Source organism: Hydra viridissima, unplaced genomic scaffold (assembly GCF_058129835.1).
Source record: "Hydra viridissima isolate aposymbiotic clone 2 unplaced genomic scaffold, HvirCarnegie_v1 scaffold_11, whole genome shotgun sequence".
NCBI lineage: Eukaryota > Metazoa > Cnidaria > Hydrozoa > Anthoathecata > Hydridae > Hydra > Hydra viridissima.
The window spans coordinates 1,674,663-1,694,099 of NW_028324310.1; the positions used below are offsets into that span (position 1 = coordinate 1,674,663).

At 29.1% G+C, this 19,437-nt stretch overlaps 2 protein-coding genes and 1 non-coding gene across 4 annotated transcripts; 1 reads left to right on the top strand and 2 right to left on the bottom strand.

Annotated features, from left to right (window-relative positions):
* Positions 1–1,733: 1,733 nt before the first annotated feature.
* Positions 1,734–15,513, bottom strand: LOC145191164 (DNA excision repair protein ERCC-5-like). 2 transcript variants are annotated; one of them, XR_016444841.1, is made up of 15 exons: positions 15,078–15,513; positions 14,410–14,585; positions 13,864–13,979; positions 11,844–11,924; positions 11,552–11,606; positions 11,179–11,331; positions 9,733–11,064; positions 9,383–9,502; positions 9,056–9,269; positions 7,399–7,467; positions 7,183–7,261; positions 6,350–6,419; positions 2,988–3,558; positions 2,406–2,685; positions 1,734–2,250 (listed from the first exon to the last, which is right to left on the bottom strand). XR_016444841.1 is itself a non-coding variant. In XM_090066154.1 (15 exons), the coding sequence occupies exons 1-15, from the start codon at positions 15,163–15,165 to the stop codon at positions 1,792–1,794; spliced, it is 3,225 nt and encodes a 1,074-aa protein (XP_089922280.1). In that variant the 5' UTR covers positions 15,166–15,513; the 3' UTR covers positions 1,734–1,791. The 2 variants fall into 2 exon arrangements, 1 of the variants encoding a protein (XP_089922280.1); XM_090066154.1 differs by having other exon boundaries at positions 2,406–2,493; positions 3,434–3,558.
* On the top strand, positions 2,583–2,654 carry Trnap-ugg (transfer RNA proline (anticodon UGG)). The gene has a single exon. It is a non-coding gene; the product is annotated as a tRNA-Pro (tRNA).
* A 26-nt stretch (positions 15,514–15,539) lies between the features above and the next one.
* On the bottom strand, positions 15,540–16,624 carry LOC145191293 (60S ribosome subunit biogenesis protein NIP7 homolog). Its single transcript, XM_080068357.2, has one exon. The coding sequence runs from the start codon at positions 16,145–16,147 to the stop codon at positions 15,605–15,607; it is 543 nt and encodes a 180-aa protein (XP_079924483.2). The 5' UTR covers positions 16,148–16,624; the 3' UTR covers positions 15,540–15,604.
* Between the last annotated feature and the right edge of the window lie 2,813 nt (positions 16,625–19,437).

Consider the following 19,437-nt stretch of genomic DNA (forward strand, 5'->3'; position numbering starts at 1 on the left):
TGCACACAACCTCGAGTTCTGGATCATGATTTAAATCAAACCTAAGCGACAATAAATGTAACTTTAAAAGCCTGGTAAAGAAATGGGGAAAAGGTATTTTTGAGTGTTCGGAAAAAATGACCAAAACAGGATCTTACTTATTTCCCATTTATTGTCTTTATATAACTGGTGATCGAAGTTTTTAGTCATCGATTATTTATGCCGTCATAAGTAAGAGTGTCGCCTGGAAACTTTGTTTTTTTTGGAAATTATCCAAAAGAGAATAAAAATTAAATAGAAATTAATTATTTTGCAATTACATTAATTATCAAGTGAATCATTCTTTTGTTTGTTCGAAAAAGAAATTATTTTCAAAAGTTTTTTTCCATTTTAAAAACGCAATTTGTGTTCAGCACATAATCCTCTCAATATTTCTCTACACTGATTTTAATTCCCCCCAAAAAAAGAAGAACAGAGTTAAGAGTGTTAAATCTAATTAAGTTTAAAAATAAAATCCACGGCCTAAGTGCACCTTAACATACTTTACAGCTACTGCCAAATATCCAAGTTTTAAATATCAATACAGTCTCATCGGTTTAAAATATTAATATGGATTTGATAAATATGATAAGAAATTAAACCATTTTAATAGTTCAGATATTAAATCATCTCTGATCCTACATCCTACTTTTCCACGTTTCTAAAATTATTTCCTGTGTTTCCAACATTTTTGATGCTGAAAAATTGTAAGCGCATGGAAAAAATCTCGGCCAAAATGGAGCATTTAAAAATCTTTAACGAAATGCATAAACGGAAATCCTGTGAAAACAATATAAACCGAAAGAAGCCATTGTTTCTTAAGCGTTCCTGCAATAAGTGTATTATAATGTTGAGCCAACTGGCACGAAAGTTGTTTTCATTTTATGAGAATTGGTTGTACTTTAGCCTTTTAAATAACAAAGGAATTATTCTTTGAATTTTTTTGGATGAATTTAATCTTTACATAATGTGGTATAGGGCTCAATAAGTATCCGACTGCGCGTTGATATTGAAGGCATTTTTACGTTAGAAAAATAATAACCTGAAAAAATGAGCCTTTTTTTTTTTTTAAATGGCAAGAAAAAAGTTCTTTGTGGTTCCGCTGAAACATATCAGTTCAAATATTTTATAAATTAAATATTAATACAATTCAATAATATACTAAACAGCGATCCAATTAGTTGTTCTCAGGTGCAGATCAAGATAAATCAAAGATATTTATTAGAATGTCTCATACATCGTCTATTGCGCTCTGAAACAGTTTTTTTTTTTTTACTCCGTCAAAGGTTTTAATGCAATTTTGTGCCCGCTCCCTTGCTGCTACCACATAAAATGCAATTTCATTAAAAAAAAGTTCATTAGTAACTTTATAGTCACATAAATCAATTTTTTAAAATTTCTAGACACTTCGCAATATCAGCTTTTCACTTTTAATCATTTAGTTTTGTTTATTGTTTCTTAAAATCGTTGCATTCCGTTTACAGCAAGAAGAGAGGAAACGATATTTTACAAGGGAGCCTGGAGCCAATATGATTTACGCTGACTTGGCCGAAATAATTTTTAAAATTTTTTTATGGTTCGTGGTCATGCTTTCTAATAATCAGCTCCACGTACAATATTTCAGTTAAACAAAATAAATTTTAATATTTGCAGACCGTTCATTGATACTATTTTTACAGTATTACGAGAAGTAGAGAGGAAAATAATACAAAATCTCCACAGAATTTTTTTTACAATTTAGAGTATGTGTTTCAATATTTACAAATAGGATGATTACTTTTTGGAAATCCCTGATCTTCCAAGCCTGCGTTGAATAAAGGAATTAATATCTTTCACTTTAATTAGCGGAGGAATGGGTTTCAGACGTTCTTCAGCTGCTTTTCGAATATTCTCTACCTTTTTAGCTTGGACTTTTTCATTACGACTCACCGTTAAAGAATATTTTTTTCTCCCAGTCGGTTGAGTTTTTTTTTTGCTACGCTGAGGTATTTCAGCCTTCGAGTATATTGGTGAGTCGATTTGATTTTGTTTATTGTCTTCACTCGGTTCGCTTGATAGTTCATTAAACTCTTCATCAAAACTTGAATTCCTTTTCAAATTTGACGAAGTAGAACTTTTCCCTGATGTGCTACTGCCCAGGCCCTTCAAAACGTTTTGCAATCGTTTACTGATCTCTTTACCAGATTCGAATTTTATTTTCGGCGTGAAATATGTATCCAATGTCCGTTGCAACTTGTAAATAAGAGCATTTAAATTAAATGTAGATAACGATTTGTTAATGGTAAAAACGAAAAATTAAGGATAATGAAATAAAGTTTGTCAAAATGTTCTTTAGAATATATAAAAAATTTTCTACAAAAACTCTTAATTGGAGTTATATAGTATACCTTAGCCTTTTCCTTCCATTTTTCCATGAGGGGTTTCAATGTTTCTAATGTGTTTGAAACTGACCATGCCATTTTCTCACTTGCAAATGTTGATAAAACATTGTTAAGATTAAGACACTGGAAACAAAGTTGCGCGACAATTTAAATAAAAAATAAAATTTCTTCATTTACAGTCGTGGCTCAATGGTCTAGCGGTATGATTCTCGCTTTGGGTGCGAGAGGCCCCGGGTTCGAATCCCGGTTGAGCCCGTATTTTCTTTTACATACCAAACATATTAACCTACGCATAAATGTATACATTTATACAAAAATAGAATCTTCGCTTTGAACTTAGAGACAGTTAGTGTCATAATGATATAATTGCGCTTCTTTTTGCTTTTTTTGTTGGCTCTATAATCTTCGATTAAGAGCCAACAAAAAAAAAAAGCCTTCATTAATTTTTGAGTCGCTGATATGTGAAAACTTATAGCGAAAATGTTGGAATTTTGCTCTATTAAAATAAAACATTTTTATTTTTTGGGTTATAAATGTCATTCATTTACATGAGGTAAACGAATTAAGTTGTAATAACCCATGTGTTACCTGTTTTCTATGTTTTGGTGAAATGTGACGAACTAATTAAGAATGTTAAAGATTGTAACTTGCGTTTTTTGTTTTTTTTTTGTTATGTTATATATTTTGTTTGTATGTTATATACTATAACTATGGCTTGACATTCATTTCAACCCATTTATCTACTAATTTACTTACCAGGGCCGTCGGAATTGGGATAATAGAGGGGGACGCTAAAGGTAGCATGTAATCACAATCACCACACACACGTACAAGGATTATCAGCTGCATCAACGTCATTATGCATTTGGCAAATCTGAATTTCTTGTTTGTCTTTGTGTTTTAGAAAAAAGTTCTGGCCGTTCTAATGGTTTTTTTTACCCATCAATCCGTAAGACCTTCCGACGGCCCTGCTCACTATCTGAAATTTATATGTAGATATCATTTGAGGGTTGTTAGAATGAAGAAAAAGATATTGTTTAATAGATTCTATATCCGGATGACTCCACTCAAACTTTTCTTCGCTTGAATCGACAATTGGGTTCAGATAAGCATCCCAAACATCTTTTGAATTGAAATTTGACGGGATACCATCCAAATTCTATAGAAAGATACGAAAATTTTTAAAATGAGCGATATTTGTGAACCTTAGAGTATTTAAACTATATGGGGAAATTCTTTCCAAATATAAATACATATACATAAAAAAGCTCATGCATTAGAGAAACTTGAAGCTTTGATGGTAGAACGACAAAGCTGTATTTTAATAAAATACCGAACTAGCATATTGATGGAGCATGTTCCCCAGCATGCAACACACAGCAATTGATTAGCTGTACTTTTCTTGAAATAAAAACAGAAAAAGCAGCGTTTCATGCAAACTGTTTTGTTGGCGCAAAGGTTGCCATGGTTAGACCACAAAGAAAGTAAGTCGTTTACACTTCAGCAACATGACGCACTGATTTTTAGCAAGAAATGATGACACTTCAACATGAATATTTACAAAGATAGTCCGAGGAGATTTAATTCTAGTTATGTCATCTTTTGTAAATGCCTTTAAACTTGTTTGTACCCCTATATATTCTAGAAAGATTACCCAACTATGTTTTAAAAAGTAAACTTATATGCTATGAAAAGTTTTTAACCTTGAAGACAATTTATTACAGGTTGAGGTTCAACACATAAAAGATCTTCATTACATTAAAAATAAAAACCACTTCATTGGGGTAACATGAGTCTTCATTGGGGTAATAAGAGTCTAGCTATAAATAACTAAAAGATTTAAAGTAATTAAGATCTATTCATCAACCGAAATAAAATTCTTTAAAGCTGTATATGTATGATTTGTGTAACTAATGAGTAATTTTTGATAACTTATGCTTGGTAATTTATGCTTGATAATTTTGTGCTTGATAATTTATGCTTGGTAAAGTCTTTTGAGGACTTAAAATGCCATGGTGAAAAGTTTGTGAAGTTTTTTTGTTTATTTATTTATTTTACTTTCTTGTATTTAGGGGACATCTATTAGACTAAAATAGTTCTAATAAATGTCCCCTAAATACAGGAAAATAAAAGCAGCAAGATAAAGCAGTGAAGGCCAATTCATATTGAATAAGATCAAAATATAAATATATCATGTCGCAGGATATCAAAAGAAACACTGTAACGGAGATTATGCTACCAAACTTTACGTTAAAAAACGTGAAGTTCTAAAAAAAGTCTTAAGTGATGATAATGAAAAAGTATTGTAGCACCCGCTCAGATATGTCAAAAATCTAGTCATCAATTGGATTCAGTTGAAATTAAAGATACAGAGACAAGCTTCTGTTAATTAATGAAAAAGAAACTACAGTCAGAGACGGAATACCTAGCAATAACAATTGCAGTATGTAACCCTCAAGTTTTAACTCTTTAATGGGCAAAGTTCTTGACACAATAAGTTGTTAACAACATTTGTCATATTATCTGAAAGTAACCTTGATGAGAAAGGAATGTCCGCAATTCATTTATTAAAGAAACAGTTTTTGGATCTAAAGTGCAAGGATGAATGAGTTTGCCGCTACTTGTGGTAAAACTAAGTATTCTGTGTTGCTTTAGATTTCTGAGGTTACAAGTTGCCTACTTCCTTTTGTTGTAATCAAAAGTGACACCCACTTACACTCTAAATGGGTTGAAGAATGGGCCACTTAGTTGCGCTTTGGTGCAAAATGGGCTACTTAGTTGAGCTTTGGTGCAAAAAAAGAGTGGATGGATGCAAGATCATTTATTTGACAATTGGTGAGTTTTTTTTTCATATTTTGTAAAAAATTTTGTAAGAAATCTTGTAGAAACACTTTCATTTAATGAAATAAAATTTTTAAAAACATTTTGTAAATGCTTATTAGATATCAATATTTTATCATGTGTGCAAAAAAATTTTGGATACTTGTTAATTTGAAACTTGTTGATTTGGATAATTTGTTCCTTTACACCATTTGTAAAAAAAAATCAGAAGCCAATGTTTCTGGGATGTATATGAAAGTCATCTTGCATAACAAATTATCAAAGCCATTGTGGATAGCAACATCCAAATCTGGTATGTGCGAGGCAATAAAATAATCAGAAGCCAATGTTTCTGGGATGTATATGGAAGTCATCTTACATAACAAATTATCAAAGCCACTGTGGATAGCAACATCCAAATCTGGTATGTGCGAGGCAATAAAATGATCAGAAGCCAATGTTTCTGGGATGTATATGGAAGTCATCTTACATAACAAATTATCAAAGCCACTGTGGATAGCAACATCCAAATCTGGCATGTGCGAGGCAAAAAACTTATCCAAATAGAAAAATCAGTTGAAACAAAAGCAATATTGGATCAACAGTAGAAACACAATGTACAGGCAAACAAGCCAAACTTTTGAAAGTACAAGGAAACTTTTTAAACATGGAAAGCTTACAAAAAAGTAAAGCTGCAGCTAGTGATTAAAGAAAAAGAAAAAACACAAGAAAAAAAAATCAGTATCAGGTATAAAATTAAAGAGTTCCAAAGACTTTGATTTTTTAGCTGATTTTTTCAATTCAACAGGAACCATTAGAAGATATTTGATATTGTTCCTACTGTCTTTCCTTTTAAACCCTCTCTATGTTGATTGTTTTAAAGCAATATTAGATAAAACCATATGATAAGATATCAGATGAAGTCATGTGATAAGATTAATTTTTTATAATTTTTTATAAGCTAAATACCTAAATTTTATTATCTAAATACCTAAATTTAAAAAAAAAAGAATGAGCAATTGCAGCTCATACATTGCAGCCCATACATTGATAATATTGCTATTCTTAGATTAGATTTGTTAAATATGCTAGCAATTTTAGTTGTACACAACCTTAAATATTTTAATTACCAGTTTTTCTTTCAGTTTATCAAAAACTTTGTTCTTCCCACCAGTTGAAGATGAAGACATAACCCACTTTCTGAAAATTTTTAACAAATCATTTTTTTAAAAAGATTCAATGCTTGAAAATTTTAAAAATAATTTGAAAGTAATTTTGAAAATATTATGCTCCAGCAATATTTAAAAACACTAAAAAAAAAAAAAAAAAAAAAAAATAGTAGCAGATAATAAACTTTAAGAAATCTCACAGTAAGAAACATGGCTATTTATGATATTAGCTTTCAAGATTATTTCGAGTTCAGAAAAAAAGTCAGAATTTTATTTTGAATTTAATAAGACTTATACTAATACTTTTGTATTAAGTCTTATGACTTTGAAAAAAACAACTTTGAAATAAAATTCTGACTTTTTAAATTCTAATCTTTTTAAAAAAGGTTTTTTGACTTTATTACATACCAATATCCATAAGCACGTTCTAAGATTCTTAAAAATACACATACACATTCCAAAATACACATTCCAAAATCAATACATTTACAATTTAGCAAGTTTTCATGGGTTCTATCTTTTCGATCTATGTGATTTATGATTTATAACTGTAAATAATATGGTGTAAATAAACTATAGATAATCTGCCATTAAAACCAAGTTAATTATCATGTTTGACATTATTTGAATTTTTTCACATAACATTCTAAGAATGTTCATCTCTAACATAGATTGTTTATTTTAAGAACAATTTTCATTCGATTCTTTGTTATTATTTATATCAATGAACTGATGATTTATAGATCATTATGTAAAAAATAATCAATAAATTAATATATAAAAAATTTATCAACCTAAAACTTTCTAAAGTTCCTTCTTCTGTTTGTTCACTAAATGCTTGGAGAATCTCCATAGCAGTAACACCACCAACACCTTTAAAATATGAAACCCAAAATAATTTATATAAATAATTACACACAGCTATAACTTAATAATTATAAATATCAATAACAAATATTCATACAAGACAATTCAGCAAAATTGAACTTGATTAATAAGGCTGCACTAACCAGGCAATCCTTCTGTGTAGTCACTTCCTGTTAAAAAAGCCAGAGCGATTAACTTCTCTCTTGTCAAATCTAAAAAAGTGATTTTGCCTCATTCAATCATATCATATATATTATATATCCTAATATTGCATATATTCTAACTTTCAGAGGAATGCTGTAAAGCAGAACTGACTAAACACGAAAGCACAGAAAAATTGATGATGATAACACTCTGATTGAAATTTGAATAACATAAATTTGAAGTTACTTTAGGGTCATTAAAAAAGGAAAATGCATTTCTTCTGCATTTAACTCATTTTTGCATACACAAAATACGTTAAATACAGAAGAGTTTTCAATAAACTGGATATCAGAAGAAACTAAGCAGGATATTTGATTTGTGACATGTCAGATAAATTTGGAGCCATTTATCACTTCACTGAATCATTATTGATGTTAATGGCATCAGGAATTTACCTGAAAATAGTTTTCAAAAAAAATCATTAACATAGTTTCTCTCTTGTAACTCATCTCAATTACAAATGTAATAAATAAACTTTTTGAGAGATGTGATGAAAACATTTTATAATACAAAAATCTAGGTCCATCTTAATTATTGCCAAGATTTAAACAATCTTTCCTCAAACTTGTTCAGAGCTTTTCTGAATCTCCAAACTTAGTAATTTCTTAAATTCCTCTTGGGACCATCCAAGTGAACAGAACAACTGCTGCTTCTTTTGATTTAGCAGTTCTTAGATTAAACTTTTTGTTATAAGGTTTTTCTGTTTTAACACTAAAATGGAATCATTTCTTTCATTACCAATCGATGTGTGATATATTCAAACAAGAAATGCTTTTTAAGCAATTCTTATTGCAAAATGTAATTCAACATTTAACAACTAATTAGAGAATTAAGCCAGCCAGCAGCTCAAAGATGTTTGTTACATTAGGAGAAAATTATCAATAGACTTAAAATCTATAAAAACACATATTTTTGAAATCAATAAATAATAATAATTAATTAAACTTATATGTGAAACTAAAAGGAATTGAAGCATGTCTAGTTTATTTAAATTCAAACTTGCATTTGATTTTGAATATACTAGCCATACTTTAACTCCCTTTAATCTTTTAAAAACAAACCTTTTTTGATTACTAGGTTTTTTTTCAGAATATCTCTTAGAATTAGGATTTCTTGCAGAACAAGATCCTTATGTACCCCCAAAAAAGTCAATAATTTTGTTTCCCAAGGTTCCACGGTTTAATATTTATTTTAGGTATGTTTATTATTTATTTATTTTTTTTATGTCTGTATTAAAAATAATAACTAATTGCTTAAAACCCAAAACTTTAAAAGCAGTAAAGGAAAAGCATTTGTAGTGCGTAAGTGCACAAGGTACTTTACACACTTTAAAAGTTTTCTCAGTGTGAAGTTTCAATTAAATAAATGTTTAACATAAATATACAAATACAATTCAAAGTTTTTTACTTTTTAAAAGAAAATGTTGACAATGTGCTAGTCTTTTTTCTCTCCCAATCATGTTTAGACAACAAGACCGAAAATTTGGGTAAAAAAAATGGACAGAGAATCAGTCATAAAGTTCATCAAAATTTTTTTCATGCAATTTTTTTGAAATTGTAAAATGTAAAAAAAAAAATTTAGAAGTTTAAAACTTACATAATAAAGTCTCTAAGTCTTTGGCAGAATAGTTTTCAGGTAATTTGTTTTTGTTAAAAATATTTTTGTAAACATTTGCTGCACCAAATAGAAAGATATCACTATCATCAGTTATTGTACCATTGGTGAGCTTTAAATAATCAAGAGCAGCACATTGAGCCTCTGCCTCCATTGGACTAACAAGATAAGGGATTCCAAATAACTGCAAAAGATCCTGAAGAATTTATATTACTAATTGAATTTGGATTAGTAATTGACCATCAAAAAACTAATTTTCCCAAATAAAGGTTTATTTTAAAATTTTAAATAGTAGAACTAAAAATATACTTGGACATCATTATAAACTTCAGCAGATAATGTTGCAGCCTGTCTTGTTTTCTTTTTTGTTTGCAGCTCCAGCTCTTGTTTTTCTTTGTTTAACTCAATTTCTAATTGCAAGAGCTCCTCCTTTTAAAAAAACACTTATAAATTTAGTTTATAACAAAAGTTTCCAAGAAATAAAAAAAAAAGCTTCAACAAAAAACAAGAAACTATTTTCAATTAATGGTTCCTTTTTTCATTACAAAAATTATCAATATCGGTTTTGTTAAATCTTCTAAAGGTTATGAAACAAGAGAATTAATAGAGGATAATAAAACAAAAGAGAAGAAATTTTAAATACAGCCATAGAAATTAACCTTGATTTTATATTGAACCTTGTTTGTAAACTCATTATCTAAAGAGTTACACGTTTCATGGTTTTCATTTGGGTAAAAGGTTCTAATAGCATGTTCATTTTCTTGAAGGTTTTCATCAGGGTGAAAAGTTCTACTGGTAAGTTCACCTTCTTGAAGGCTTTCATCAAGATGAAAAGTTTTATTGGTAAATTCATCTTCTTGTTGGTTCTCTTTAGAATGAAAGGTTTTATTGGTAAATTCATCTTCTTGTTGGTTCTCTTTAGAATGAAAGGTTTTATTGGTAAATTCATCTTCTTGTTGGTTCTCTTTAGAATGAAACGTGTTGCAGTTAAGAGCATTTTCTTGTATAACTCCTGAATCCATAGAACTTAATAAAGTTTCAGATGGTATAGAACCTTTTGTGATTTCAGTCACATGACTTCTTTCTAGAGGCACTGCTACATTAGAAACATTTTTTTGGATGGATGTGTCACTTGTTAAAATCTCTGAGGAAGAAGAATCAATAGTGTCTACTACGTTGCTCTCAAAAGTGTCTACTACTTTAACTCCTGTTATTGAACTTTTATTGGTATCATGGTGATTTATAACAGATAGATCTTCCAATTTCTCTTTGTCTGTTACCAGCTCAGATTTATTTATTGATTTAGTTTTTACATTAGTAGCAACAGCAGCATCTAAAGATTCACTACTGGAAGCAACAGACACAAAATGTTTGCCTTCAAGATGTATTTTTTTAAATTCTAATTCATCTGGTTTTTCTAAATATGGAATATTTATTGAACCTTTAGCGTTAACATCAAGATCTTTATCTTTTAGACAAATATTAACTTCTAAATTTTGACTAGATTCAGCATCTGAAACACTGGAATTAGACATGAGCTCAAACTCCTCTTGCTCGTATTTGTAAGAAGTTTTCACTTCATTCCACTCATCATCAGTTGAATCATCAGATAGTAAACCAGACGTGGTATAGAAACTGATTTTTTTAAATTGAGCCGGCACTCTTTCAATATTCTTCAACTTCAGGTTTTCTTCTTCTTTTTCTCCTTTCATAGCAAACTGAGCATAAACATCATCAATATTTGAATTGAATAAAATATTTTCGCTTTTTGATTTCCCAGATTTTATTAAAATGTAGCTTTCCTTTGCATCTGATATAAGACGCTTGGCTTGGATTTCTTTATTTTTGTGGTTATGGTCAGTATTATTCTGTTCCATATATTCTGTTGCAAGTGAGCTGTTCATTTCTTTTCTCAGAGAGTTGATTTCATGCGTAATTTTTCCTCTCTTAATTAGATTAGTTAACTGAAAGCTTGAAAAATCACCAGAGTCCTAAAATGAAGTTTCAGGAAATGTTTTAAAACAATATTTTTAAGTAGCAAATAATATAATTTAAATAACAAATACCCAGCAATGTTAAAATATTTTAAAATGAAGTCATCATACTTGTGGAAGAATTTTATCAGGGGAATGCTTTCTTTTGGGTCTCTTTCTATTGAAATCTTGCATTTCAATCAATAGCTCATGCTTGACTTCAGGAGGTAAGTTAATAAATTCTGTAGAACTCGTGTCCACAAGTTCAGGTGATGCAAACATATCCTAAAAAGTTCAAATCAGACTTATTTCATATAAAACTGAAGGCAGAGAACTCTCTAAAATTATGTAGGTATATGAAACTTATAAATCACAAATGATATTGTTTTTTTTCATTTTAGAAATACATAAGATATTTCCATGAAATTAAAAAGAATTAAAAAAGTACTAAAAAATGTGTGTACATTTCTTGATACAAGAAATTGCAAAAGAAAATTAAAATTACTTTTAGTTTTTCAGAATTAATAGCATCCAACCAGCTATTTTCTTCTTCATCAGAACTACAGCATTCAACAAAATTTTGTTAAAAAAATTTTAAAGTAAAAGGATTCAAATATTTAAATAAATTTGTTTTCAGTACACATCTATCAATATGATTGTAATTGTGTAAGGTAAGGTTTTAACTAACAGATTTATTGCAACGGAAGAAAAAAAAAGATCCAGTCTTTTAATAAAAAGTCAACAATTAAGTAATGTTTGATCGAAGACAAAAAACAAAGAAAACAGTTACTCAAAACCTTTCAACTTTCTTCGCTTGAAATGGCGGCAAATCAAACAGGTCAGGCTCATTGCTTTTGTGAAGTTTCAAGTTACTTGTGCTAAAGTAATTCACAGAACTTAATTTTTTAAAAGTTATTTTTTAAAAGCTCATAATTTAGTTATTTGTAACATTTATTTCAATCATTTATCAAAACAGTGACATTAACAACTGCACTAATGATCTACATTAACAGCCATATTAAATTTACAACCATACAACTGGTAGTTTTTAAAAAGTCAAACTCAAATTTAAGTTTAGAAAATAAACACAAGGTTTTTTGTTTTTTTATAGAGGAAAAAAAGAAAAAGTAGCAAATTGCATAAATATTGCAAAATTAACATCAATGTAAAAACCACATCTATTAGCCTTAACCACAAATCAAACTACACATCTAATTGCCTTAAATGCAACTACAACTAATAGATATGCAGTTGAAATCAAAAAGGATGCATAGCTTTGATTTCTAGAATCAAAAAGGATCCCTATTTTTTACTGGAATACTTTAAATTTAACTGTTTTAAGTGTATTTTTTATCAATACAACCTGCATGTACTCATTTTAAAGATATTCTATGTGAATTAAACAAAACCTTGATTTGGTCTTTCTAACATGAATAAAATGTCCTTAACTTGTAAGCAAATTTTTCTTATGATGTTTTATAATGTACAAACAATAGTTTATTTTCAATTAAAATTGTACAATAAATGCAAGAGGTTGAATGTATTTTTAAAAAAAAGTAATTTAAAATGTAACAACCATCAAACTTTATGGCACTTTTTTATTTATTTACATTTATTGTATAAAGGATAGATAATATAACTTTAATGCTAACTTACAAAGATAAGCATCTATGAGATCATGAACTAACTTACAAAGATAAACATCTGAGATCATTCAAAACAGTTAGCCAATTAGCTATAACTTTATAATTAGAAAAGTTTGACTTGACTGAGATAAGAAACTGAAAACAAAAATGCTATTTTGTCAAGAACTCTGCTACAACACCAAAGTTATGAAAGTCTAAATTTCTTTGACAAAATTTCATCTTAAAGATTTGCTTGATATATAAGTGTAAATTATAGTATGAGATAAATATTTATTTATGAATTATTCACAAAAGTTGTCTAAAATTTGTTCTTCAACAAGATATTAAACAAAATATAAAATCAAATTAAGCATAAAATATAAAATCAAATTAAGCATAAAATACTTTAAGATTGCACTGCATGTCTGATAAAAAGGATGCAAAACTATTGTTCTATCATACCATAGTTATAATGTAAAATAGAAAAATATTTTACAATAGTTATATTCTCAATTGCAGTTCTTCAAATTCCACTAAGAAACATGAACAACTTAATTTAAGCTTCTGATGATTTTTCTACTTATAGAGTATATATAGAGTATATAGCATTATTTATCAATGAAAACTCTAATAAGTTCATCTTAATACTGATCTAACGCATACTGATTCCAACACAAGTGGTTTTGAGCGCACATTAAAATTGGTTGTTTTCAAAGTTTAAAAACATGGTTTATACTTTTCCTATTCACTAAGAATTAGGTGTGATAACATTTCACATACATTTCATACAAACGGAATATGTGAAAAAATCTAAAAATTAGACTATCCAACAAAACATTGAAAACCAAAATGTTGCTCTATGTTAACTAATACAAGCAATTTACTTTTATCCTCAGTTTTGTGTCTGAAAAAATGTGTTTCTTTACATAAATTAAAATTTTAAAATAACAGTTGCTGCTAATATATTATAAATATATATATTTATAATATATTAGCAGCAACTAGTATATTATAAATATATATATTTAAAAACACAAATTATAATCTAAGTTAGAAATTTGAAAAATGAACTAAAATCATTTGTTTAGTGGAACTAAACAATTGAAAATTAAAAAAAAAAAGTACATATTTTAAAGTTATGCATTCTTCTCTTTATTCAACTAAGATATAAGAAAGAGCCATTTAAAAATACCTTTTTAACCCAGTAACACATTCTATCGCTTTTGATTTTAAAAAGTTACTAATAATGGACTCTTGAATTTTTCTTTTGCAGACCTCTGCTTTCAGACGATTACTTCTACGCAGTTTCTAAAACAGTGTAAAAAAACGTATTTGTAATAGAGACCATTGTTTCACTATTTGTTAAGCAAGATGAACCTAATACAAAAAAAAGTGCCAAATTAGGAAATTATATTGAACTTAATGTATTGGGTTGGTATCAAATTTTTGCAGAACACAAAAATTCTAACACCAAATGCTAACAGATTCATTTTGATTTCATCACCATCACCATCGCCATCGCCATCGCCATCGTCATCGTCATCGTCATCGTCATCATCATCATCATCATCATCATCATCATCATCATCATCATCATCATCATCATCATCATCATCATCATCATCATCATCATCATCATCATCATCATCATCATCATCATCATCATCATCATCATCATCATCATCATCATCATCATCATCATCATCATCATTTTTACTATTATGAAAAGTTGCAGTACCTGAGTTTTTTTTTTCAGCTCAGGTACATCTCCATCAAATACAAATACTGGCTTTATTCCATAAAATAGAAGTTTACAAATGCGATGAAACATCAATACTAAGTGTGCATTGTATACTTGGTTGCCATGCTTATCACGCATTCCTTTAACTGCTTTGTTTAACCAGATGCTAACATCTATGATAGGAATTGTGGACTTAGTAATAGTGTATAGCTGAATAAAAATTGCTTTATTGTAAAACTTACATGATACTTTAAAATAAAATTTAACTATTTAAAAGAGTCTATAAAAGGAAATCTTAGTCAACTGTTTAAAGTTGTCTACTAGATTTCTACCCAAAGTAATTTAATATGAGCAATTTACAATTCTTTTATGCAAACTGTAGATCTTATACTTACATAGTTTTTAACTGAGCCAACCACTTACAAAATTTTTTTTTAACTGATAACCTTTTTTTATTTAAAAGATTATTCGATTCAAAACTTTTGATAAAAATAATACTTTGCTAGATGATAAAGATCAAAAATGTAAGAAACTAATGTAGTAACACTTTACCTGTAGCTAAAATCTGAGCCAACCACTAACAAAAATTTTTTTTAACTGATAACCTTTTTTTATTTAAAAGATTATTTGATTCAAAACAAGAAACTAATATAGTAACATTTTACCTATAGCTAAAATTTTTCCATCAAGAGACTCTAATGAAACAGGCTTTCCAGCAATTGACACCAATTTCCAAAGTCCTTTCACACCCATAGCAAGCTTTTGATACACAAAATGAAAGCTGAATAGATTTGTAAATTATTCTTGAAAATTTTTTTTTGTTCATTTGTTTTATACTTAATATAATTTGAACTTTAAAAAGCAAAAACATAATATTACACGCTTTGTTGTCTTAAGCAGTTAACAGTTTATATGAGCTCATTATCTATTTTTATATTCATTAAGATTTAAAATAAAACAATAAATTAAGATCTTCTATATTTAGGTTAGTATACATCAGCATATAAAGTCCATTATTAACTATTACTAATAAATAACATAAGCTTTATATACTAATGTAAAGCTTATGTTATAAATTAATATGGAATGAATTTCAGATTTATAAAAGATAAATAAATGTACAGGAATCTTTTTAGCATTTATTTGAAGTAAAAGAACGTTAGTTTTACAATTGATTATTATAAATAAAACCCTAAGTAAGTGTGTCTTCATGTCTCAAATATTCACCTATGTCTGCTTGATGAAAACATACAATATCTGATGAGTCCGCATGTCTGCACTGTTGTGTACTTTTAGCTACTGCTCCAAAACCAAGTGGACAGTCACTCATAGAATAAACAACAACACCTTGGTACTGAGGAGTATTATCAGTTATGCGACCAAGTCCACCTTTCTGAACATGATGACCATAAAGAAAAGACTGCTCTGAGCCAGGTTTTACCCACAGCTTATAATTTGCATAAGGAGCTAAAAAATCAAGGGCTGTTATTTGAAGTTTAAAAACTCCACTCTTAGTAAACTTTCCAAAGCAAGTTCCCATAGAAACAAGATTGTCTCTACCAATATTTGTTGCTTTTCTCATAATTTCTTCTTTCACATAATATATTCTGTCTTTATGTAGCCTAAAACAATACATTCCATCAGCTCTGTCTATCAGACATTTCACATTTTCCCCAATATATTTTGCTAGTTTTTCAAACACACTTTTTGTTTCGTCTTCGGTAAGTGGTCTCATGCTTTTATATAATTAATATAAAACTAAAAATATTTTCTAGGCCTAAAAGTAAGAAATTTATTATCTCATAATAATAAAAGATTTTATAAGATTTGAAAGATGAAGTAATAAAATAAAACATTAAAATAGCTTAATAATTTTTCATAAAGTTAGATTAGGCAGTTAAGTTGCAATTTATTTTATTTAAATTTAAAAGCAATATAATTCAATTAACATTTTCGTAAAAAAACCATTCGTTGGTTTTTCTTTTTTATTAAAAAATATAGTTAGTGAATATGAAAAGGATAATTAACTTTTAGATAAGAAAAAGCTATATCTTTTTTTTTTCCTTAATTTTATTTAGGTTTCCGCATACCCAAATTTCTTTGCAATAACGTTAGATACGAAGAAAGTTATTTTGTTAGAATACTGAATTAGAAGCATGTCTCACGAAGAATTTAAAATAGTTTATCGCCAACTATTCATGGAGAACGCGCAAGTAGCAAGTGTTCAGCCGATCTGTTTATATTATGAAAGAGGGGAAGGTATTGAAATGCCTTATCAAATGATGCAAAATTCTACAATTTCGATTCATTTAGCAAACTACGGGTGGAATGCAAGAACCGAACTTCAAATTTGAAGTCGAACTTCAAACCTTAAGTGCGACTTGAGCGAATGCACAAAGCGAACTTCAACTCAAGTCAGACTTGAAAACCGCTAAAAATAGACCGTTTTCAAGTCTGACTTCAAACCAGACTTGAGAGAGCAAAAATTCCTTCCGAATGCAAGAACCCGACTTGAAATTTCAAGTTAGACTTCAAATCTCAAGTCTGACTTGAACGGAATGCAAGAAGCGAACTTGAACTGAAGTCAGACTTGAAAAACGAGAATATTTGAATTTTCAAGTCATTTTTTCAAGTCTGCTCCAGACCAATCTTGAAACCAAACTTGAAAAAAAAAAAAAACCGCCATTATCATTTTGCTGATGCGTAACAAAACTTTACTATTACTATATAACTTATTACAACCTTTGCAAGTATGAAAATGAGTTTTTAACAAGCAAAAGTAGTTACTTGGGCATATTCACCTAATTAATTTAGAAGGTTACATTGTGAAAGTATATTTTTTAATGAATTCATTACAGAAAACTGAATATTAACATTGCGAAAACGTGTGTCTTTTAAAACATCCTGTAACTCGTATGTAATGATTCAACATGTCATATTTTGATGCCATTAGAAATGTTTATTAGCTTTTTGAAATGTCGAACATCCTAGCATTATAAAAGGCTGTTGATTAAGACACATTTTTGTGATACAGTATAAAAGTAAATTCCATTTAGTAATAAATAGTTGCAGTTATACAAAGAGGTGATACGTGTAAAAGGAGTAAAAGAGAGTTCATGAGAAGTAGTTACAATTACATGAAGTATTAAAAAAACTTTTTTTTAAATGTTCAAAAATGAATCGGTATGAGCTGAATTTTAGAAGAAGAAGAAGAAAAAATAAGCCAAGTCACATACCAAGGTTTATTATTGACAGAGCTAATCCTTTAGAAGTTTACCACGGTATAGAATTTAAGGGTGGAATGCAAGAACCGAACTTCAAATTTGAAGTCGAACTTCAAACCTAAAGTGCGACTTGAGCGAATGCACAAAGCGAACTTCAACTCAAGTCAGACTTGAAAACCGCTAAAAATAGACCTTTTTCAAGTCTGACTTCAAACCAGACTTGAGAGAGCAAAAATTCCTTCCGAATGCAAGAACCCAACTTGAAATTTCAAGTCAGACTTCAAATCTCAAGTCTGACTTGAACGGAATGCAAGAAGCGAACTTGAACTGAAGTCAGACTTGAAAAACGAGAATATTTGAATTTTCAAGTCATTTTTTCAAGTCTGCTCCAGACCAATCTTGAAACCAAACTTGAAAAAAAAAACAGACCGCCATTATCATTTTGCTGATGCGTAACAAAACTTTACTATTACTATATAACTTATTACAACCTTTGCAAGTATGAAAATGAGTTTTTAACAAGCAAAAGTAGTTACTTGGGCATATTGACCTAATTAATTTAGAAGGTTACATTGTGAAAGTATATTTTTAAATGAATTCATTACAGAAAACTGAATATTAACATTGCGAAAACGTGTGTCTTTTAAAACATCCTGTAACTCGTATGTAATGATTCAACATGTCATATTTTGATGCCATTAGAAATGTTTATTAGCTTTTTGAAATGTCGAACATCCTAGCATTATAAAAGGCTGTTGATTAAGGCACATTTTTGTGATACAGTATAAAAGTAAATTCCATTTAGTAATAAATAGTTGCAGTTATACAAAGAGGTGATACGTGTAAAAGGAGTAAAAGAGAGTTCATGAGAAGTAGTTACAATTACATGAAGTATTAAAAAAACTTTTTTTTAAATGTTCAAAAATGAATCGGTATGAGCTGAATTTTAGAAGAAGAAGAAGAAAAAATAAGCCAAGTCACATACCAAGGTTTATTATTGACAGAGCTAATCCTTTAGAAGTTTACCACGGTATAGAATTTAAGGGTGGAATGCAAGAACCGAACTTCAAATTTGAAGTCGAACTTCAAACCTAAAGTGCGACTTGAGCGAATGCACAAAGCGAACTTCAACTCAAGTCAGACTTGAAAACCGCTAAAAATAGACCTTTTTCAAGTCTGACTTCAAACCAGACTTGAGAGAGCAAAAATTCCTTCCGAATGCAAGAACCCAACTTGAAATTTCAAGTCAGACTTCAAATCTCAAGTCTGACTTGAACGGAATGCAAGAAGCGAACTTGAACTGAAGTCAGACTTGAAAAACGAGAATATTTGAATTTTCAAGTCATTTTTTCAAGTCTGCTCCAGACCAATCTTGAAACCAAACTTGAAAAAAAAAACAGACCGCCATTATCATTTTGCTGATGCGTAACAAAACTTTACTATTACTATATAACTTATTACAACCTTTGCAAGTATGAAAATGAGTTTTTAACAAGCAAAAGTAGTTACTTGGGCATATTGACCTAATTAATTTAGAAGGTTACATTGTGAAAGTATATTTTTAAATGAATTCATTACAGAAAACTGAATATTAACATTGCGAAAACGTGTGTCTTTTAAAACATCCTGTAACTCGTATGTAATGATTCAACATGTCATATTTTGATGCCATTAGAAATGTTTATTAGCTTTTTGAAATGTCGAACATCCTAGCATTATAAAAGGCTGTTGATTAAGGCACATTTTTGTGATACAGTATAAAAGTAAATTCCATTTAGTAATAAATAGTTGCAGTTATACA